Source organism: Staurois parvus, unplaced genomic scaffold (assembly GCF_062004578.1).
Source record: "Staurois parvus isolate SC_StPar_1 unplaced genomic scaffold, SC_StPar_1.0 ptg000506l, whole genome shotgun sequence".
NCBI lineage: Eukaryota > Metazoa > Chordata > Amphibia > Anura > Ranidae > Staurois > Staurois parvus.
This window is the reverse complement of record NW_028318302.1, coordinates 104,374-123,331: the sequence shown is the minus strand read 5'-3', so window position 1 is coordinate 123,331 and position 18,958 is coordinate 104,374. Positions and strand designations below refer to the sequence as shown.

Sequence of the window (18,958 nt, the reverse complement as noted above, 5' to 3'; positions counted from 1 at the left end):
GAATATGAAAACAAGACTCTGATACAAACACAACGCTCTATAGGTATGCTGCATCACTTCATATATAAATTACTAAAAAAAATATTTTATTAAAAACATTCTAAATGAATGATGCCACAGTGCAGCATAAATGGGCCCTGAATATCTTCTTCCTACTATTTCTTCAGTGTTTAATAGGCACCTTTCTAAATTATATGCAGTGTTATCCTTCACCATCAAATTCATAGACAGTAGATTGCTGGTGCCATGCAGATCTCCTGCAGACCTGTCAGCATACCTTCTTGCCCATACGGGATGTACAAGCAGGCAGGTTTACTGACAAGAAGAATCAATAAACTACCATGGCGCTCTACAGCGCCGTGGTAGTTCATTGAGAACTAGAAGCCGACAGCTGCTAAGGCTGTTGGGACTTGTAGTTCATTCATTCACAGAACTCTGTGAATAAATGACGCATGTGGGTGGAGCTTTGCACGGCTGCGGTGGTTTTAAAAAGTGACAGCTTGTATGGGAAACTTCTCCCCATAGTGCTGTCACAGGGAGGGGAGTGATCGGGCAGCAGCTGTTAAATGTTCCGCCCTAAAAATGGGTAGAACATCTAACATGTTCCCAAAGATGAACCTATCCTTTAAGTGCATACAAGCACTATCAAGCACTATAAATCACAACATATAATTTAGGAAACAATCCTTATAGTCCACCCTTGAAGAAAAGGTAATCATAGACTGTGTGACTAAGGCAAGACCCATTGAATTTGCCAACTTAATTCATCTGGTAACATACCTTCTATCTTCCTTATGTTGCACCACACACTGGGGTTTATTTACTAAAGCTGGAGAGTGCAAAATCAGGCTTACTTCTGGGTAGAAACCAATCAGCTTCCAGATTTTATTGCCAAAACTTAATAGAAAAGTTGATTGATTTCTATGCAGAAGTGAGCCTGATTTTCTCTCTCCAGCTTTAGTAAATAAACCCCACTTTGCTCACCTATCCCTTCACTTTCTTGCTCCATATACAAATTATATCACTGCATATACACTATATAGCTAAGTTGCATCACTCCATAAATCATTAGCAACTTACTAAGAATGTAATCTTAATAAAACCAATTAATTACCACTGCCAGAAGTTCTGTATTTCTATACAATGATATTTACAATCCCGCCTATTATCTATCTGTGATTAGTTTTTGTTTTGTCTATCTCAAAACAATATGAACTCTTTTGTCTCCAAATGTGCACATTTTTAGTGGTTGGAAGACACCCTGTAACACCTTGGATGTATTTTTTTTCAACATTTTCACCATTTGTTCTAAATTAAAACCTATGAAATAAAAAATATGTATGCAAACCCGACACTAAACTAAAGCACTATCTATCCAAAAAACAATTTTGCACAAATTAGGGTCACCTAGAGAAGCCTAAAAGTGCTAGGTGCAGAACGCATACTTTTACAAAATAAAAATTGCTTTGTGACTCAAGGAGGGCATAGGGAGAAAAAGGTTCTGGGACTGAGGTCATGACGGAAGTTAAAATAAATGTAAAAAGTAAGTGCATCATAAATTCTTGATAATTCATGGTTAACTGTGGTCTTTTAGGAGACCTGTATCTTAAATAAAACAATAATGCGCAAGTTCCGAAATGTTGAGTATAATTTCAGAGTCACTATGAAGAATGAAATACTGGTGAGGAGCATAACACAGAGATTGTTGATGGTTAACAACAAGATATTATAGATTTTTTTGTTTGACTGATTGAAATGTCATAGCAGTGATATCTTGGGGTTGGGGGGAATTGATTTGTTTTTCACTGGGGGATTTGTGTTTGTAAGCACTGTGTTTAATTTTTTGTATATGTAAAATTTCACTTCAGAATACATTTCAAAAATGTAATTTACAGGTTAATCACTGATTAATTTAAACTGTAGCAGCTTAATTGCTTTAATTGGGTATTAAGATATTGAATGTGTTGTTAATACCTAATCCCCAAATGTATTTTTTAGATTTGAATCTCCCTAGGGGGGACAGAGGCAGCATTAAAACTCAACAAGCTTATCTACCTTTCCACACTCTATCCAAAAAATGGAAATTCTCCTTGTAAGAGCCCCTCCTGTGACCGGCCTCAGGGAGAGAAAGAACATGGGCAGTATAAATGATTAAGGGATTGAAGCATTTATTTTATTTATTATTTTTTTCTTACTGATTCCTACCTGGCTTTGTGACAATCTGAAAATCAGCCTATAGGAGATTCTCACAATTCTACATGCAAAAAATACATGGCTGATAACTATACAGGGAAACGTTGCCTCTTTGCATGTGGAGTGTATAAACACAAACCTACTGTGCCTAATAAGATACCACTCCTTGAACTTTTTTTTTTTTGTTTGCATCAGGTAATTTTTATTGAATTTACTGGACACTGCTGTTTTGTTTTTTCTTTTCTGCACTGTCTAATTGAATATACATATTCAATTAGACAACCCAACAAAAAAAAACAAAAACCCAGCAGTACCCAGTAGGCGACTTTTACATAAAAACAAAGAAAACCAATAACTAGGTACATGACATCGGGCCTTTCATGATAGCACAATAAACCACAATATACTCCAGATGATTCACAGACATGAACACAACTTCTCATCTAAGGAATAGACAGGGTCATGTTAACTAAAACAATAAATGTCATAACTGGGAATTTCTGGAAGCTTTGGCCTAATATAGATACAGCACATGCTATCTAAACAAGAGAGCACATTGGTGAAACATATGTTGATTCTGTAGATGACAACCATGGGTCCCATATTTTAAAATATTTTTTAGGACAACCCCTTTGCATAAATGTCAATTCTTCCTTTCCAGAAGAAGGTTCTCCCTGAACATTGAAATGTACTGATAGAGAATAAGTGGCCATTCGAAGAATTTTAATTTGATAATTTTAAAATCAACACTTTTAAATAGTATATTTGCATGTACATGTTGATGCGTTAATTCTATCAGTGACACTTATATTGATTATATTTAAATCACAGGCTATATTTTTGCTTTGAGCCCGTTAATATTTGTTGGCATTTGTGATATTTGGCTGGAGCTCTTTACATTCAAGCAGTCCTATGCTGTTAACCTTTTTGCTGTTGGTGTGGTGGCTTTTGGATGCACAGGTAAGTGATATAAATGCATTTGAGCGATATTTTATTACAAATGAGTATTGCCCCACAGGGTAGAATTAATGAGTAGCCTAACTATCAACGCTTACAGTATACTAATGATATCTAGAATGTGGATTAGGCAGACTAAAAGTTTTCATGGTGGATAGGATTTCCTCTTACTCTACTGTATCATGAAATCATAACCACATAGGGCTACAGGACCCTACCTTTCTCTTCCTTTTTATAACCAAGAGGAGCATAGCTCCTGTATTCCTTAGAGATAGATGAGAATAATGTAACTGGCAAAATCAACAGGTATTTTTTCCGCCTATCATACAAACATGACGTAACTCTTGCAATGGTGTATTTAACAGACCAAAATGTGTTAAAAAAAGACAAGTTCACTGTGCAAGATGCTACTATATGCTTTGCTGTGACCTAAGAAAAAATCCAGAGAAAATAAAGTTTATGTAGGTAAGACAGACAACAGGAAATGATGGTGGGGAGAGGGGCCTCTGGTGAAGGAGAGTTGTAAAGGCAGAATACATCAGCCAGTGTCCGATGTTGTTTTGTATGGTTGTTGGAGCTTGCCACTGCCTCTATAAACAACTACTGTATTATTATGTAGTACGTAGTACATAGAGATAGATCAGTATAGCTTTAATACTATTTTGTATCATTTATATTCATCCTTCAGTACTAATCAAATTGTTTTCAATAGCAATAACTTTTTATTGTGGTGAATTTGCAGAAATAATTCAAACCACAAATGGTCATATGCGAACATCAAAAATGAGATACAAAAAAATGTATTGGTAGAAATAAATATATAGTTTATCACTTCTATTAAAAAAACTGTGGCTTGAATTCAGCTTTAACTGTCTACTAGACAGCAACTTTTAGATGCAGAGGTTTGGAAATGTATGCACATGGATAGATCAATAGTCTTACTGAAACCAGAATGTTTTTAGTTTCTAACGCAAGACGTGGTCTAGTGGATGCCTGAGATTTAAAGCAACTGTGAAAGTGGCTTGAGAAAAGCTGTGGGAGGAGTTCAATATCCAGCATTTGACACAATATGATTCAAGGTGGACGTATAGAGATAATTGTAGGCAGTTAAAAGGACTAGACAAAAGTGGAAACATTAAGCATTTAATCTTAAATTATCTACAAGTCGCAGATCTGCAATTAAACTTACCAAGTGGAATGTGGGCATACACTTGACCACATCCCTAACTAAAAGTGAGATATGGGAGGTGTTAAGGCGGTGACTCAGAGCTTGACTTGTAACCTGAAGTCATTATTGGCATTCTAGTGCACCCCTGGTTTTGGTGATCCTGGAATATAAGGTACCGGGGTTGTAAACTGAAACATACTGTAGCATGTAAGGGTTTCATGTATTAGGTTTGCATCTTTACTGCCCTATTTGTTCAAGAATGTGCTCATTGGTTTTCTTTGATGACTTTTAATTAAAAAGGAGTATCTTTTTAAATAGACCAGAGATTATGCAGAAACATATGCAAAAACAAGATTTAAAAGTATGAAAGTATTCTGTTTTCATATGCACAATATGTTATCACTGTTTTATATTTTTCTAAGTGCAGCAATCCAGCTTTTATGGCTATGCTGGAATGTTACCGAAGCGGTACACACAAGGTGTGATGACAGGAGAAAGTAAGTACATTCTTAATGCCTTCTTAAGGCCTCACCATGGTAATCCACTGTTTTGAATACAGTATAAATCTCTTAGTGAGTGCTGTGTGAATTCTGTGTTGTATTATTTGCCAATGATTAGCTCAGGAAGTGTGTCATGTATTATGGCCATCAGTGCAGTGAGTAAAAATGCTCCAGCTTATGCACTGACAGATACATGAGAAAAAAAAAGTGGGACAAGCTTGGACTTTTAGTTCTGCAGATAGATGATAACTACCAATGAGACATGGTGAGATTGTGTTTCTATAGACAAAAGGGAGATCACACAGAAAGATATGCTAAGATTTGTAGCTCGACAGCAGAATAGACCTATTGGAAATGTTTCTGCTGACACGTAGAAGCAACTGATATGCTTCCTCAATAGTAGTTGGCATACAGAGGAAAAAGAACATTACCCCAACCTGGATACAGATGTGTATTGGCCACAACCACCTGTGGATGAAGGGGACAGTGCAACATATACAGTAGCTCAGCATGACAGCGTAACAATTCAGTCGCCATCACTAACCTGTTTGTGATAAGTGCACAGAGCGGGGTTTGCTTGACAGTGGGACAAATTCCAGTGAGGGCACCCTTGTTTGTGCTATTTGTAATCAGTTCCACTGCCTAATACCTTTTAAATCTCTGAGATGGGAAAGAAGCAGAAGGAGAACTTTTCGTGTAAATATGCTTAGGCAAAAGAGACACCTTAACCATAAAAAAATACCAAAAAGCTTCCTGGTGCCAAATCCTATTGATACAGAAGAAAAAGAAACTGAACTGCTAGGTACGGCAAAGGCATTTGATTCTTTGGGCACAGTAAGAGAACACACAGTAAAATACATATAACCATTTATTGACATAAAAGAGTCATATATTCATGATAGGACCTATAGTACAGACATGCTCCTCAAAAAAGGGAACAAGAGCAAAACAAGTCATACTTATAAGCACAATGCCCCCCTCATGTATATTAAAAAAATACCACTAAGCACATAGTAGCAACATGCATTCATCAAAATACGGTCAACACGTTTCGCCTGTGCATTTGGCTTCTTCAGGACCATAGCTTGAATATGAGGGATACGAGGGATACATGCTGCTGCATGTATAAAGAAAGTACAAAATGAATGTACAGACAAACATACAAATATACATAAGATCAACAAGATACATATGTGTAAAATTAGGCTGAGCTTACGTGGAGAGGACGGATGGGCGGCACAGAAGTCTGGAGGGCGGACATAGGGGACCAGAGCTTGAAGCGAGCCAATCAAAGATACAAAAGCCAGTTGTAATGTAAAAAAAATCCTATAATAGGAAATATATAGAACTGTACCTTCAAAGACAAGGGTATCCCAGAGTAACATGAATAAAACCAATATGGCTTGAATTGGCTAGTATTCACGGTGATTCTATGGATTGCCTATTTTTTTTAACATACATGAGGGGGCATTGTGCTTATAACCATGACTTGTTTTACTCTTCTTCCCTTTTTTGAGGAGCATGTCTGTCCTATAGGTCCTATCATGAATATATGACTCTTTTATGTCAATAAATGGTTATATGTATTTTACTGTGTAGTCTCTTACTGTGCCCAAAGAATCCAATGCCTTTGCCGTACCTAGAAGTTCGGTTTCTTTTTCTTCTTTAGACACCGTTACCAGTTATAAAGAGTTCACAAGCAAAAAACATACTCTCATGCAGTTTACAGATATCTATAATGGTCGGGGCTAGTAAAAAAGGGGAGCAAAATGGAAATTTCTACTGTATCAAAATATACATTTACTGTTGTAGATTGTCTGCACACTTTAAGGATAACAGACATTTCATTTCTTATTACAGGTACTGCAGGAGTTATCATCTCACTCAGCCGAATCTTCACCAAGCTGCTGTTACCAGATGAGAAAGAGAGCACCATTATCTTCTTTTTAATTTCAATTTCACTGGAGCTTATTTGCTTTGTTTTGCATGTTCTAGTGAGAAGAACAAGATTTGTTCAATATTATACAAATAAAAGCTTAGCTAAAAACATGATGAAGAATCCAGTGGAACCAAGTTTTCGTTACCAAGTGCATCAAAATACCTATGTAGAAGAAGTAAGTGTTTGCATTAATGGAATATATTTACAGACATAAGATCAAAAACAGTGTAGTTCTGAGGGTTCCCAAACATTTGAGATGTTATCTCATATATAACAATTCAGAGAAAATATGCATAAACTATGGAAAATGGTTTATAAATAAATGCTATTTTTAATGGCAGGTCTGTAAGTGGCTATCCGCTATCTTTTAAATCACACAGTATGGACAAAAGCATTGTAATCTACCGAGCCTAATCAACATAGGGCCAAAAGTTCTGGTCAACAGATTTAACTGTGGCTTAAGTGGGGTACTAAGTATTCTAATGCTTATTGAGCACTATGGTGTTTGATTAACTTAATGCTCACAGAGTGCCATAACCTAAAGATTGTGGTGTCCAGTGCAAACTTCTTTATGCAAATATACCATCTCTACTGCTACATTGTCATTCACAATAGTACAACAAAAAAGAACTCAATAGAATCAATGCATTTAGTGCATGGTCTTAAACACAACATTTTTGGGAACTATGGGGCTTTATACTGTATGCTGGCTAGTCATGTACTGATGGCTCCAAGTGGGTTCTGACAGTACTGTCCATACATTGCTATTCAGAGTCATGCTATAAAATCTCAATGGGCAATACGTCCTTGCCATGTAAAAATTGCATTTGCACAAAGCATTTCTGTCTTTTGAGTCTTATTTGCAAATATTGACTTCTGAAATAAGTAGCTCTGTTTTTGTCTGTGGAAAGTCTAGCTTTTGGTTATGGAAAGTTAGAGATATGTCTTTTGACTAGGAATTCATTGCTGATGATGAACAAATGATAAATTTATTGAGAAAGTATGAACACATTAATAGTAATGGATCTGATGTTCGTTACACTTATACACATGGTAGGGAATACACAGATAAAAATGCTGATAGGTATTGCAAACAACTTGATTTCCTTAAGCTTTCTTTTGATAAATCACGATTTGTAGGCAAAAGATTTTAGGGGTTGCTGGCAACATCATCTAGTTACATGACAGGTGTTGGAAATAGTTCCAGGTTACTTTTCATTTTAAATTTTAGACTTGTGTCTCCAAAGTAGTGTGTAAATGCAGCAGTAGGACTTCCCATTGGTACCCCTGTTACACAAGATCCAAATGAAAAGTTGCAACACACTTTCAGGGATGTAGGCGAGACTCAATTATTAAAAATTAATAGTAACTACACAGTAGTTACAGGAAGTGTAGCTTGGTATTTATGAAACTAGGAAATTGGAGTGAGGCAATAGGTTGTTCATAAAGAAAAATGAGATACAGGAGGCTAGTATTGTTGAGGTATGCAGTCCAAGAGTGCTACCTTTTCCAGTAATTTTCCCTTGTATCAATAATGATAGCATTGTTTTTATCAGAAAACATAGTCATAGTTGAATTGATTCTGGATTTGAGCTCTTCAAAGTAGAGACACAGAGTTCTCAAACTGGCTACTGTAAGTATCCTACAAGCCTATGGAAGATATTTGTAGCATTCAGATATTTTCTACCCAAAAAAGAAGAAGTCTGAACAAGTTGCTGAATGATTGGAGAGATCATGGTAGTGACATCAATTAAAAGTTAAGATAACTATGAGCATTGTCACTGAGTGTTGACCATAGACCCCTCCTGGGGAAAGATCATAAAGCATAGAAATAGATATTAGGGAGAAATTTAGTTTATTTTTTAAAATAAAAGTATTTGCTTGTATTTGTACTTGCCCAAAATGCCTTCTATGTTTTGCCCTGCTGTGGGGCTGAAATTGTGGCCATACTTTGAGAGTGTAAATCTCTTTAGTTTCAAGTTCAGTATCAGCCTGTCTTGTTTAGTATCAGTCAACAACAAATACACAATCTGTAACAGTCATGAAGTGGCTGCCATGCAAGAACTTGACAGAACCCCAAATGGTATAGAGGGTCATGATGGAACAGTACCTTTGACCTTTGTCAGTCAACCTGCAACTATGGGTCTGTCATGAATACCCAAAAACCTCTAATCAACTGGTTGAGGTGGTTCAGAGATGCACAGCAATGGATGAGCTGCTAGCCCCCTCCAGATGTAAAAAGGAAGTCTGGTATGCCCTGTGATAGTGGGACATGACTTTCCCAGATTCTGGGAACTGTGAGTCTGATTAGATGGTTACATCAAACCTCCAAAGATGAGAGTATGTTGTTATAGATACGTATTTTTGTATGTTTATTTAGCAGGCTCGAAGAACACTGGCTTTTTGGAACAACATATAGTCAGTTCCATAAATATTGGGACATCGACACAATTCTAACATTTTTGGCTCTATACACCACCACAATGGATTTGAAATGAAACGAACAAGATGTGCTTTAACTGCAGACTGTCAGCTTTAATTTGAGGGTATTTACATCCAAATCAGGTGAACGGTGTAAGAATTACAACAGTTTTCATATGTGCCTCCCACTTGTTAAGGGACCAAAAGTAATGGGACAGAATAATAATCATAAATCAAACTTTCACTTTTTAATACTTGGTTGCAAATCCTTTGCAGTCAATTACAGCCTGAAGTCTGGAACGCATAGACATCACCAGATGCTGGGTTTCATCCCTGGTGATGCTCTGCCAGGCCTCTACTGCAACTGTCTTCAGTTCCTGCTTGTTCTTGGGGCATTTTCCCTTCAGTTTTGTCTTCAGCAAGTAAAAAGCATGCTCAATCGGATTCAGGTCAGGTGATTGACTTGGCCATTGCATAACATTCCACTTCTTTCCCTTAAAAAACTCTTTGGTTGCTTTTGCAGTATGCTTTGGGTCATTGTCCATCTGCACTGTGAAGCGGCGTCCAATGAGTTCTGAAGCATTTGGCTGAATAGGAGCAGATAATATTGCCCAAAACACTTCAGAATTCATCCTGCTGCTTTTGTCAGCAGTCACATCATCAATAAATACAAGAGAACCAGTAACATTGGCAGCCATACATGCCCACGCCATGACACTACCACCACCATGCTTCACTGATGAGGTGGTATGCTTAGGATCATGAGCAGTTCCTTTCCTTCTCCATACTCTTCTCTTCCCATCACTCTGGTACAAGTTGATCTTTGTCTCATCTATCCATAGGATGTTGTTCCAGATCTGTGAAGGCTTTTTTAGATGTCGTTTGGCAAACTCTAATCTGGCCTTCCTGTTTTTGAGGCTCACCAATGGTTTACATCTTGTGGTGAACCCTCTGTATTCACTCTGGTGAAGTCTTCTCTTGATTGTTGACTTTGACACACATACACCTACCTCCTGGAGAGTGTTCTTGATCTGGCCAACTGTTGTTAAGGGTGTTTTCTTCACCAGGGAAAGAATTCTTTGGTCATCCACCACAGTTTTTTTCCGTGGTCTTCCGGGTCTTTTGGTGTTGCTGAACTCACCGGTGCGTTCCTTCTTTTTATGAAGGTTCGAAACAGTTGTTTTGGCCACGCCTAATGTTTTTGCTATCTCTCTGATGGGTTTGTCTTGTTTTTTTCAACCTAATGATGGCTTGCTTCACTGATAGTGACAGTTCTTTGGGTCTCATCTTGAGAGTTGACAGCAACAGATTCCAAATGCAAATAGCACACTTGAAATGAACTCTGGACCTTTTATCTGCTCATTGTAATTGGGATAATGAGGGAATAACACACACCTGGCCATGGAACAGCTGAGAAGCCAATTGTCCCATTACTTTTGGTCCCTTAACAAGTGGGAGGCACATATGCAAACTGTTGTAATTCCTACACCACTCACCTGATCTGGATGTAAATACCCTCAAATTAAAGCTGACAGTCTGCAGTTAAAGCACATCTTGTTCGTTTCATTTCAAATCCATTGTGGTGGTGTATAGAGCCAAAAATGTTAGAATTGTGTCGATGTCCCAATATTTATGGAACTGACTATATGTTGTTCCAAAAAGCCAGTGTTCTTCGAGCCTGCTAAATAAACATACAAAAATACATACATACATACAGTTAGGTCCATACATATTTGGACACAGGCACAATTTTCATACTTTTGGCTCTGTATGCCACCAGAATAAATTAAAATGAAACAATCCAAATGAATTTGAAGTGCAGACTTTCAGCTTTAATTCAAGGGGTTGAACATAAATATCAAGTACAAATTTTAGGAACTGCAACCATTTTTATACACAGCCCCTCCATTTTCAGGGGCTCAAATGTAATTGGACACATGAATATAATATAAATAAAATGTTAATTTTTAATATTTTGTTGAGAATCCTTTACTGGCAATGATTGCCTGAAGTCTGGAACCCATGGACATTACCAAAGACTGGGTTTCCTCCTTTCTGATGCTTTGCCAGGCTCATAACTGCAGCTGTCTTACATAGTTATATAGTTAGTCTGGCTGAAAAAAGACAAAAGTCCACCCAGTTCAACCATTAAAAAAAAAAGTTATAAAGTTAAAAAGTTGTTCTTTGTTTTTGGATCTTTCTGCCTTTAGTTTTGCCTTTAGCAAGTGGAATGCATACTCAGTTGGGTTGAGATCAGGTGATTGACTCAGCCATTGCAGAATATTCCATTTCTTTTTCTTCAAAAGCTTTTGGATCATTGTCCATCTGTACTGTGAAGCACCATCCAATCAACTTTGCTGCATTTGGCTGAATCTGAGCTGACAGTATATCTGTAAAAACTGCAGAATTCATCCGGCTGCTTCTGTCTTATCATCAATAAACACCAATGACCCAGTGCCACTGGAAGCCATGCATGCCCATGCCATCACACTGTCTCCACCATGTTTTACAGATGACGTTGTGTGCTTTGGATCATGAGCTGTTCCAAGCCTTCTCCACACTTGTTTCTTCCCGTTATTCTGGTACTGAATAATCTTAGTTTCATCTGTCCAAAGAATGCTTTCCCAGAACTGGTCTGGCTTTTTTAGATGTTTTTTGCCAAAGTCTAATCTGGCTTTTCTATTCTTCAGGCTTATGAATGGTTTGCACCTTGTGGTGAACCCTCTGTATTTGCTCCCGTGAAGTCTTTTCTTGATTGTAGACTTTGACAATGATACGCCCACCTCCTGAAAAGTGGCCTTCACTTGTCTGGTTGTGAATGGGTTTTTCTTTACCATAGAGAGGATCATCCACCCCTGTTGTCTTCTGTGGACATCTGTGCCTTTTTATCTTGCTGACCTCACCAGTGCATTCTCCTTTCCTTAGAATTTACCAAACTGTTGATTTGGCCACTCCTAATGTTGCTGTTATCTCTCTGGTGGATTTTTTTTGTTTTTGAAGCCTTACAATGGCCTGTTGCACTTGCAAGGACAGCTCGTTTGAACGCAAGATGTAGGTTCACAGCAATAGATTCCAAATGCAGCTGCCACACAGCCCATATCCATTATATAACTATAGCTTGAATATGTTTTGGTAAGTACCTGAAAAAAAAAATGCCTGTGTCCAAATATATATGGACCTAACGACAGATAGATAGATAGATAGATAGATATGGATGAAATTGATGCCAGCATCATATAGAAGAGAGCTGGAGGGAGAGTGGATGGGCACAAGGCAGGGCTGCCTCAATGGAATGAAAAGAAGAGCAGAGAATAAGGGAGCAGCTGATCAAGGGGTATGGAATGCAGAAAGATGGATTCAATAGAACACAGAACAATTAAACACCTAGAGCAGTTGCGGTCAGCATAAAAATTTTCCATCTTGCATTGCTGTTCAATGACACCCCCTGCACTGCTGGTTTTTACCTGATCACATGCTTCCATGCTGCTCTCGCTTTCCCTCTTTCTTTACCACATCCAGTGGGAACTTGTACTGTTAAGTGCAGAACACTCCACCTGAAAGTACTAACTACAGACATTTTGTTCAGTGCTGGGTGCTGAAATACAGAGTGCCTTCCAGCAGCAAGCACTTTATTACCATTCGCAAACATTTTGCACAAAGTAAAGTAAATGACGCCACATTTTCACCCAGGATTCATACATTTTTCCAGTTGAATCCAATCAGAAAAATGTGTGAAGACCTTTGTAAATAGACCCCAAAGTGTACAAAATCCATATTTTTCACCCAGCACCGTTTTAGAAACATTGCATTGTTTCAGTGATGGTCTTCTACAAATGTTATGCAAAATAAATAATATAATTCATGTTTAAGTGCTTTACTGTCTTTTTAGGAGAGTAGAAGTGCTGCAGCTGAAAATAGCATAGAGCTACAGTCAGATGTAACAGCTAGAAGAACATATGTCAGGTTTGATGTTCCAGTACCTAAAGTAAAAAGCAGTTGGCCCAAGTTCAAAGGTAAGCAACACCGAACTTAATGTTTTATCAGATGTACAATGTTATTATAACAGAACTTTTATGGATTCTTCTTTGTGCATTAGTAAGATCACATTTGTAGCACTACCCTAGAAGGAGCCACATGGTAACTTTGGGTTCCCTGTTCTGTGCCTCAACTCCAAGAAAAACCATGGCCCCTCTCACACACCTGGTTGACTAAAATCACTGCAATCACAGTTGATAGATTATAGCACAGTCTGCTAGACAGAGTAATAACTATGTTAAATTGGCAAAAATTAGATTTTTATACTCCTAACTTTACTCAGAAGGGTAAGTTAGTAAATTGGCAACAAATAATATTAGTAAACGTTAAATGCAGTATAAATGATAATAACACTACACTAAGTTATAGTGCACTCTAAAGGATTGACTGGTAAGCAGCATCTCCTAGGAGGTACCTCTTTAACAAAAAAACAAAACAAGACCTCAAGGCAGCAATTGTTAGGCACAATCTTTAATCCTGACTCATTAGCCAGATATACGTTGGAACCCATGGCGCGTTAAGGCAGTCAATGGGCCTGCAGGTAGTATTAGGGCTGTGGAATAGCTGGTAGGTAGTTCTTAATGACTCAGTCTTTAATGGTGGTAACAAGTAGCCCAGTCATTCCTAATGGCTCAGTTTCTAACAGTGATAACAAGTAGCAGCCACAAGGCCCTCTCACTGGACCCAGCGATACAGCAGCAGTGGTCTCTCCGATCGGATATCTGCTCACTCTGGGTTGTCCGTGGTGGCTCTGGTGGGCAGCATTGTCCCTCCACTAAATCTGGTCATTCTTTAACCTCTGGTTGTCCCTTGCATGGCAGTGGGCTTCTGCTGACACAGACTTTTTCTCTCCTAAATGAAGCTCCACAGCACAGTCCTCTAACATCACTCTCCTGTCACACTCTGAACAGACAAAATTGCCCAGGAAGTATATAATTATTTCACTCTGGTTCTCTCCTGAAAAGTTAGCTGGTGGTTGTAGTTCCAGTCCCATTATTGCCAATCGGCCTCTTGCCTCTGGGGACTACATGTCCCATGATTCTCTTCTCCTATCTGTGATTGATCCCTTGTGTTGCTATGCAGTAGGGAGGCACAGAGTGGGCGGCTATCTCGGTAACAGCCACTCTCTTACAAGTACAAAAGAGAATCTTAACAACCAGGTCTAGAAACCGGGCAGTCTTTAATCAAAATGACAGCAATAAATCAACAGTACGCTACTAAAAAAATTTTTGTAGCCTAGTATGGGTTTTATTTGCTGTTATGTTGAATAAAGTCTTTCAGATTTTTCAGCCTGGCTGTAAAGGATCTCTTTTTTTGTATTTGGATGTTACAGTTGGACAAGGAATAAGTTCTGAAGTTGGTTTAGAGAGGTGAGTCAGGTCCCCCACATTACAGCAGTTTGTTTTGTTTTCCTGTGAATGCGAAAGCTTGTTGAAATTGTCTGAAAATTACTATGTGCATAGCTGATATTAACCACTTCTTGGCCGCCCTATAGCAGATATACTGCTACAGGGCAGCACGGGTGCACTAAATGGCATATATATATGTGATTTTGCATTTCCGAGTAGGGGGCGCATGCGAGGTGTTTGCACGCCACCATTCGCGGCCGCTGCTGTCAATCACCAGGTCCAGGCCGGTGATTACTCCCCAGCACCCAGTGATTGCCAAGCATCTCCAATGGGGAGGAGAACTGTATGTAAACAATACAGTTCTCCAACCTGTCAGCTTGTGCATACTGCTTTGGATGGCTGTGCACAGCCATCCAAAGCAGTGTGATTACAGTGAAGCACACACACACACAGACACAAGTAAAACAGCACACAGTTAACCCTTTGATCGCCCCTCATGTTAACTTCCTGCCCAGTGCCGTACAGTGTCAGTGCTTTTTTTTTGCACTGATCACTGTATTGGTGTCACTGGGGATGTCAGTGACGCCAAATCAGTTCCCCCCAGTGTCAGAATGCCCGCCGCAGTCCCGCTACAAGTCGCTGATCACCACCATTATTAATAAAAATAACAAAAAAATTTTAAAAATCCCATTATATATACTGCCATTTGTAAATGCTATAACTTCACGTAAACCAATTAATTTACACATATTGGGTTTTTTTTTTTAGCAAAGATATGTAGCAGAATACATTTTGGCCTAAATTTATGATGACATTTGATTTTTTAAATTTTTTTACTGGAAATATTTAATAGCGAAAAGTCAAAAATATAGTATTTTTATCAAAATTGTTGGCCTTTTTTTTTTTATAGCGCAAAAAATAAAAAACACACAGGCAATCAAAAACCACAGAAAGAAAGCTCAATTTGTGGGAAAAAAAGGACATAAATTTCATATGGGTGCAGCATTGCATGACTGTGCAATTGTCAGTTAAAGTAATGCAGTGCCGTAATGCAAAAAATGGCCTGGTCAGGAAGGGGGGTAAATCCTCAGGAGGGCGAGTGGTTAAAGGTTACTTCATACATTTCCATTCAATTTTTGTGAATACATTGCATTTTTATGTGGGCCAACACATAATCAAGTGTCTTCATGTCACTATTATATAGATCTATTAAACATTAGGCATTGGTAAAATTAAGGCATATGTACATTTTCTGCTTTTTTTATTTATATATGTATTTACACATGATATTCCCCCTCCCCAGGAATTGGTACAGTTTTGTAGCCTTCCTTTGCTATAATAACATTGTAGTAGTGACCAACAGACCAGACAGCAAATGCCCCAGTATACATTTTGAAATAAGGAAAGCCACATGTAAAATATCATCTTAAATGCTTATTTAAATTAAATAAATGTATATATTTAAAAAATTATAGCCCTTGGAGACCCCCCCCCCCTTCCTTTGTATACAAATTTGGACAGTCTTGCAGATCCTGCCTGGAAATTCCTTGGTACACAGGTGGTTTGTGTTTCAATCATTGGTGGGTGTAGATAGTGTGTGTGTGTATGTATGTATGTATATATATATATATATATATATATATATATATATATATACATACATACACACACAGTATCTCACAGAAGTGAGTACACCCCTTACATTTTTGTATATATTTTATTATATCTTTTCATGTGACAACACTGAAGAAATTACACTTTGCTACAATGTAAAGTAGTGAGTGTACAGCTTGTATAACAGTGTAAATTTGCTGTCCCCTCAAAATAATTCAACACACAGTCTTTAATGTTTAAACCACTGGCAACAAAAGTGAGTACACCCCTAAGTGAAAATGTCCAAATTGGTCCCAATTAGCCATTTTCCCTCCCTGATGTCATGTGACTCTTTAGTGTTACAAAGTCTCAGGGGTGAATGGGGAGCAGGTGTGTTAGGTTTGGTGTTATCGCTCTCACTCTCTCATACTGGTCACTGGAAGTTCAAACATGGCACCTCATGGCAAAGAACTCTCTGAGGATCTGAAAAAAAGAATTGTTGCTCTACATAAAGATGGCCTAGGCTATAAGAAGATTGCCAAAACCCTGAAACTGAGCTGCAGCACGGTGGCCAAGACCATACAGTTTAACACTCAGAACAGGCCTCGCCATGGTCGACCAAAGAAGTTGAGTGCATGTGCTCAGCGTCATATCCAGAGGTTGTCTTTGGGAAATAGACATATTAGTTCTGCCAGCATTGCTGCAGAGGTTGAAGGGGTGGTGGGGTCAGCCTGTCAGTGCTCAGACCATACGCCACACACTGCATCAAATTGGTCTGCATTGATGTCGTCCCGGCCTCTTCTAAAGATGATGCACCAGAAAGCCCACAAACACTTTGCTGAAGACAAGCAGACTAAGGACATGGATTACTAGAACCATTTCCTGTAGTCTGATGAGACCAAGATAAACTGATTTGGTTCAGATGGTGTAAAGCGTGTGTGGCAGCAACCAGGTGAGGAGTACAAAGTGAGGAGTACAAAGACAAATGTGTCTTGCCTACAGTAAAGCATGATGGTGGGAGTGTCATGGTCTGGGACTGCATGAGTGCTGATGGCACTGGGGAGCTACAGTTCATTGAGGGAACCATGAATGCCAACCTGTACTGTGACATACTGAAGCAGAGCATGATCCCCTCCCTTCAGCACGATCCCCTCCCACAGCAAGAGAGCTGTGACATGAAAAATGGAACAATAGAGAACTTGAACAAGCTTCTATGTGCTAACACTGTTAGATGGGGTAGCAAAAGGAATAGCAAGGGTCATAAAGCAATAAACTTTATTCGGAAAATTTTACAAATATTAGATGTAAGTTATGAATTTGTAGATTTATGGCGTAACACTGCTAATCCAAATCCTTTAAAGTAAGGATTGTTTTTTTCTGGTGTACTGTATATTTTGACAGAGTAGTTCACTATATTGTTTATTTAAAGTAGAACTTTAATCAGAAAATTAAGTCCCACTAGATCACTTCAGGCTAGCCCCTTTTGCAGGTATAGCTATGTAAAACATTACAAATAAGTGCTTATATTGTTTAAAATCCAGTAATACAGTGTCTCACCCTGCTCTGCACATGCTCCGTTGCTCCCTATTTTTCAGCTCTGTGCCAAATTTGTAGAGGCCGATTTGCTAACAGCTTAAAGATTTACTGCTGTTCAGGGGCTCTGGGCTTCAGCAAATTGGCAGCCTCCAGCAAAAAGAAACAGGAAACAATGCTGGATGCAATTTACATTACAATTTTAACTTTGGTAGCATAATTATTTATGTGGAATGTACAGTTAGGTTCATATATATTTGGACACAGGCACAAGTTTAGGTTTTTTCATGTATTTACCAAAACATATTCAAGCTATAATTATATAATGTATATGAGCTGAAAGTGCACACTCTCAGGTTTAATTTGAGGGTATGTACATCCAAATTGGAAGAAGGGTTTAGGAAGTACAGTTCTTAAGAATATTTCAAGGGACCAAAAGTATTTGGCAGTTGAATACAATCATAAATAAAATGTTCATTTTTAATATTTTGTTGAGAATCCTATACTGGCAATGACTGCCTGAAGTCTGGAACCCATGGACATTACCAAAGACTGGGTTTCCTCCTTTCTAATGCTTTGCCAGGCCCTAACTGCAGCTGTCTTCAGTTGTTCTTTGTTTGTGGGTCGTTCTGCATTTAGTTTTGCCTTCAGCAATTGAAATGCATGCTCAATGGGGTTGAGATCAGGTGATTGACTTGGCCATTGCAGAATATTCCACTTCTTTTCCTGTAAAAGCTCCTGGGTTGCTTTTGCAGTGTGTTTTGGATCATTGTCCATGTGTAATGTGAAGCGCCGTCCAATCAACTTTGCTGCATTTGGCTGAATCTGGGCTGACAGTATATCTCTGAACACTGCAGAATTCATCTGGCTGCTTCTGTCTTCTGTCACATCATCAATAAACACCAATGACCCAGTGCCACTGGAAGCCATACATGCCCATGCCATCACACTGCCTCCACCATGTTTTACAGATGACGTTTTGTGCTTGATCATGAGCGTGTGCGTCATCATGAGCTGTTCCAAGCCTTCTCCACGCTTTTTTCTTCTTCCCATCACTCTGGTACAGATTAATCTTAGTTTCATCCATCTTGTGAAGTCTTTTCTTGATTGTAGACCTGGACAATGATATGCCCACCTCCTGGAGAGTGTCCTCCACTTGTCTGGATGTTGTGAATGGGTTTTTCTTTGCCATAGAGAGGATCCTGCGATCATCCACCACTGTTGTCTTCCGTGGACGTCCATGCCTTTTTATATTGTTGAGCTCACCAGT

General features: G+C 38.5%; 1 protein-coding gene across 2 annotated transcripts in view; it reads left to right on the top strand.

Annotated features, from left to right (window-relative positions):
• Positions 1 to 18,958, top strand: part of SLC29A4 (solute carrier family 29 member 4) — an 82,589-nt gene that overhangs the window by 44,017 nt on the left and 19,614 nt on the right. For both annotated transcript variants that reach the window (XM_089689975.1, XM_089689974.1), the window contains exons 5-8: positions 3,025 to 3,153; positions 4,741 to 4,815; positions 6,679 to 6,932; positions 13,068 to 13,191. In XM_089689975.1, coding sequence (XP_089546101.1) covers positions 3,025 to 3,153; positions 4,741 to 4,815; positions 6,679 to 6,932; positions 13,068 to 13,191 — 582 coding nt within the window. The remainder of the gene's footprint in view (positions 1 to 3,024; positions 3,154 to 4,740; positions 4,816 to 6,678; positions 6,933 to 13,067; positions 13,192 to 18,958) is intronic.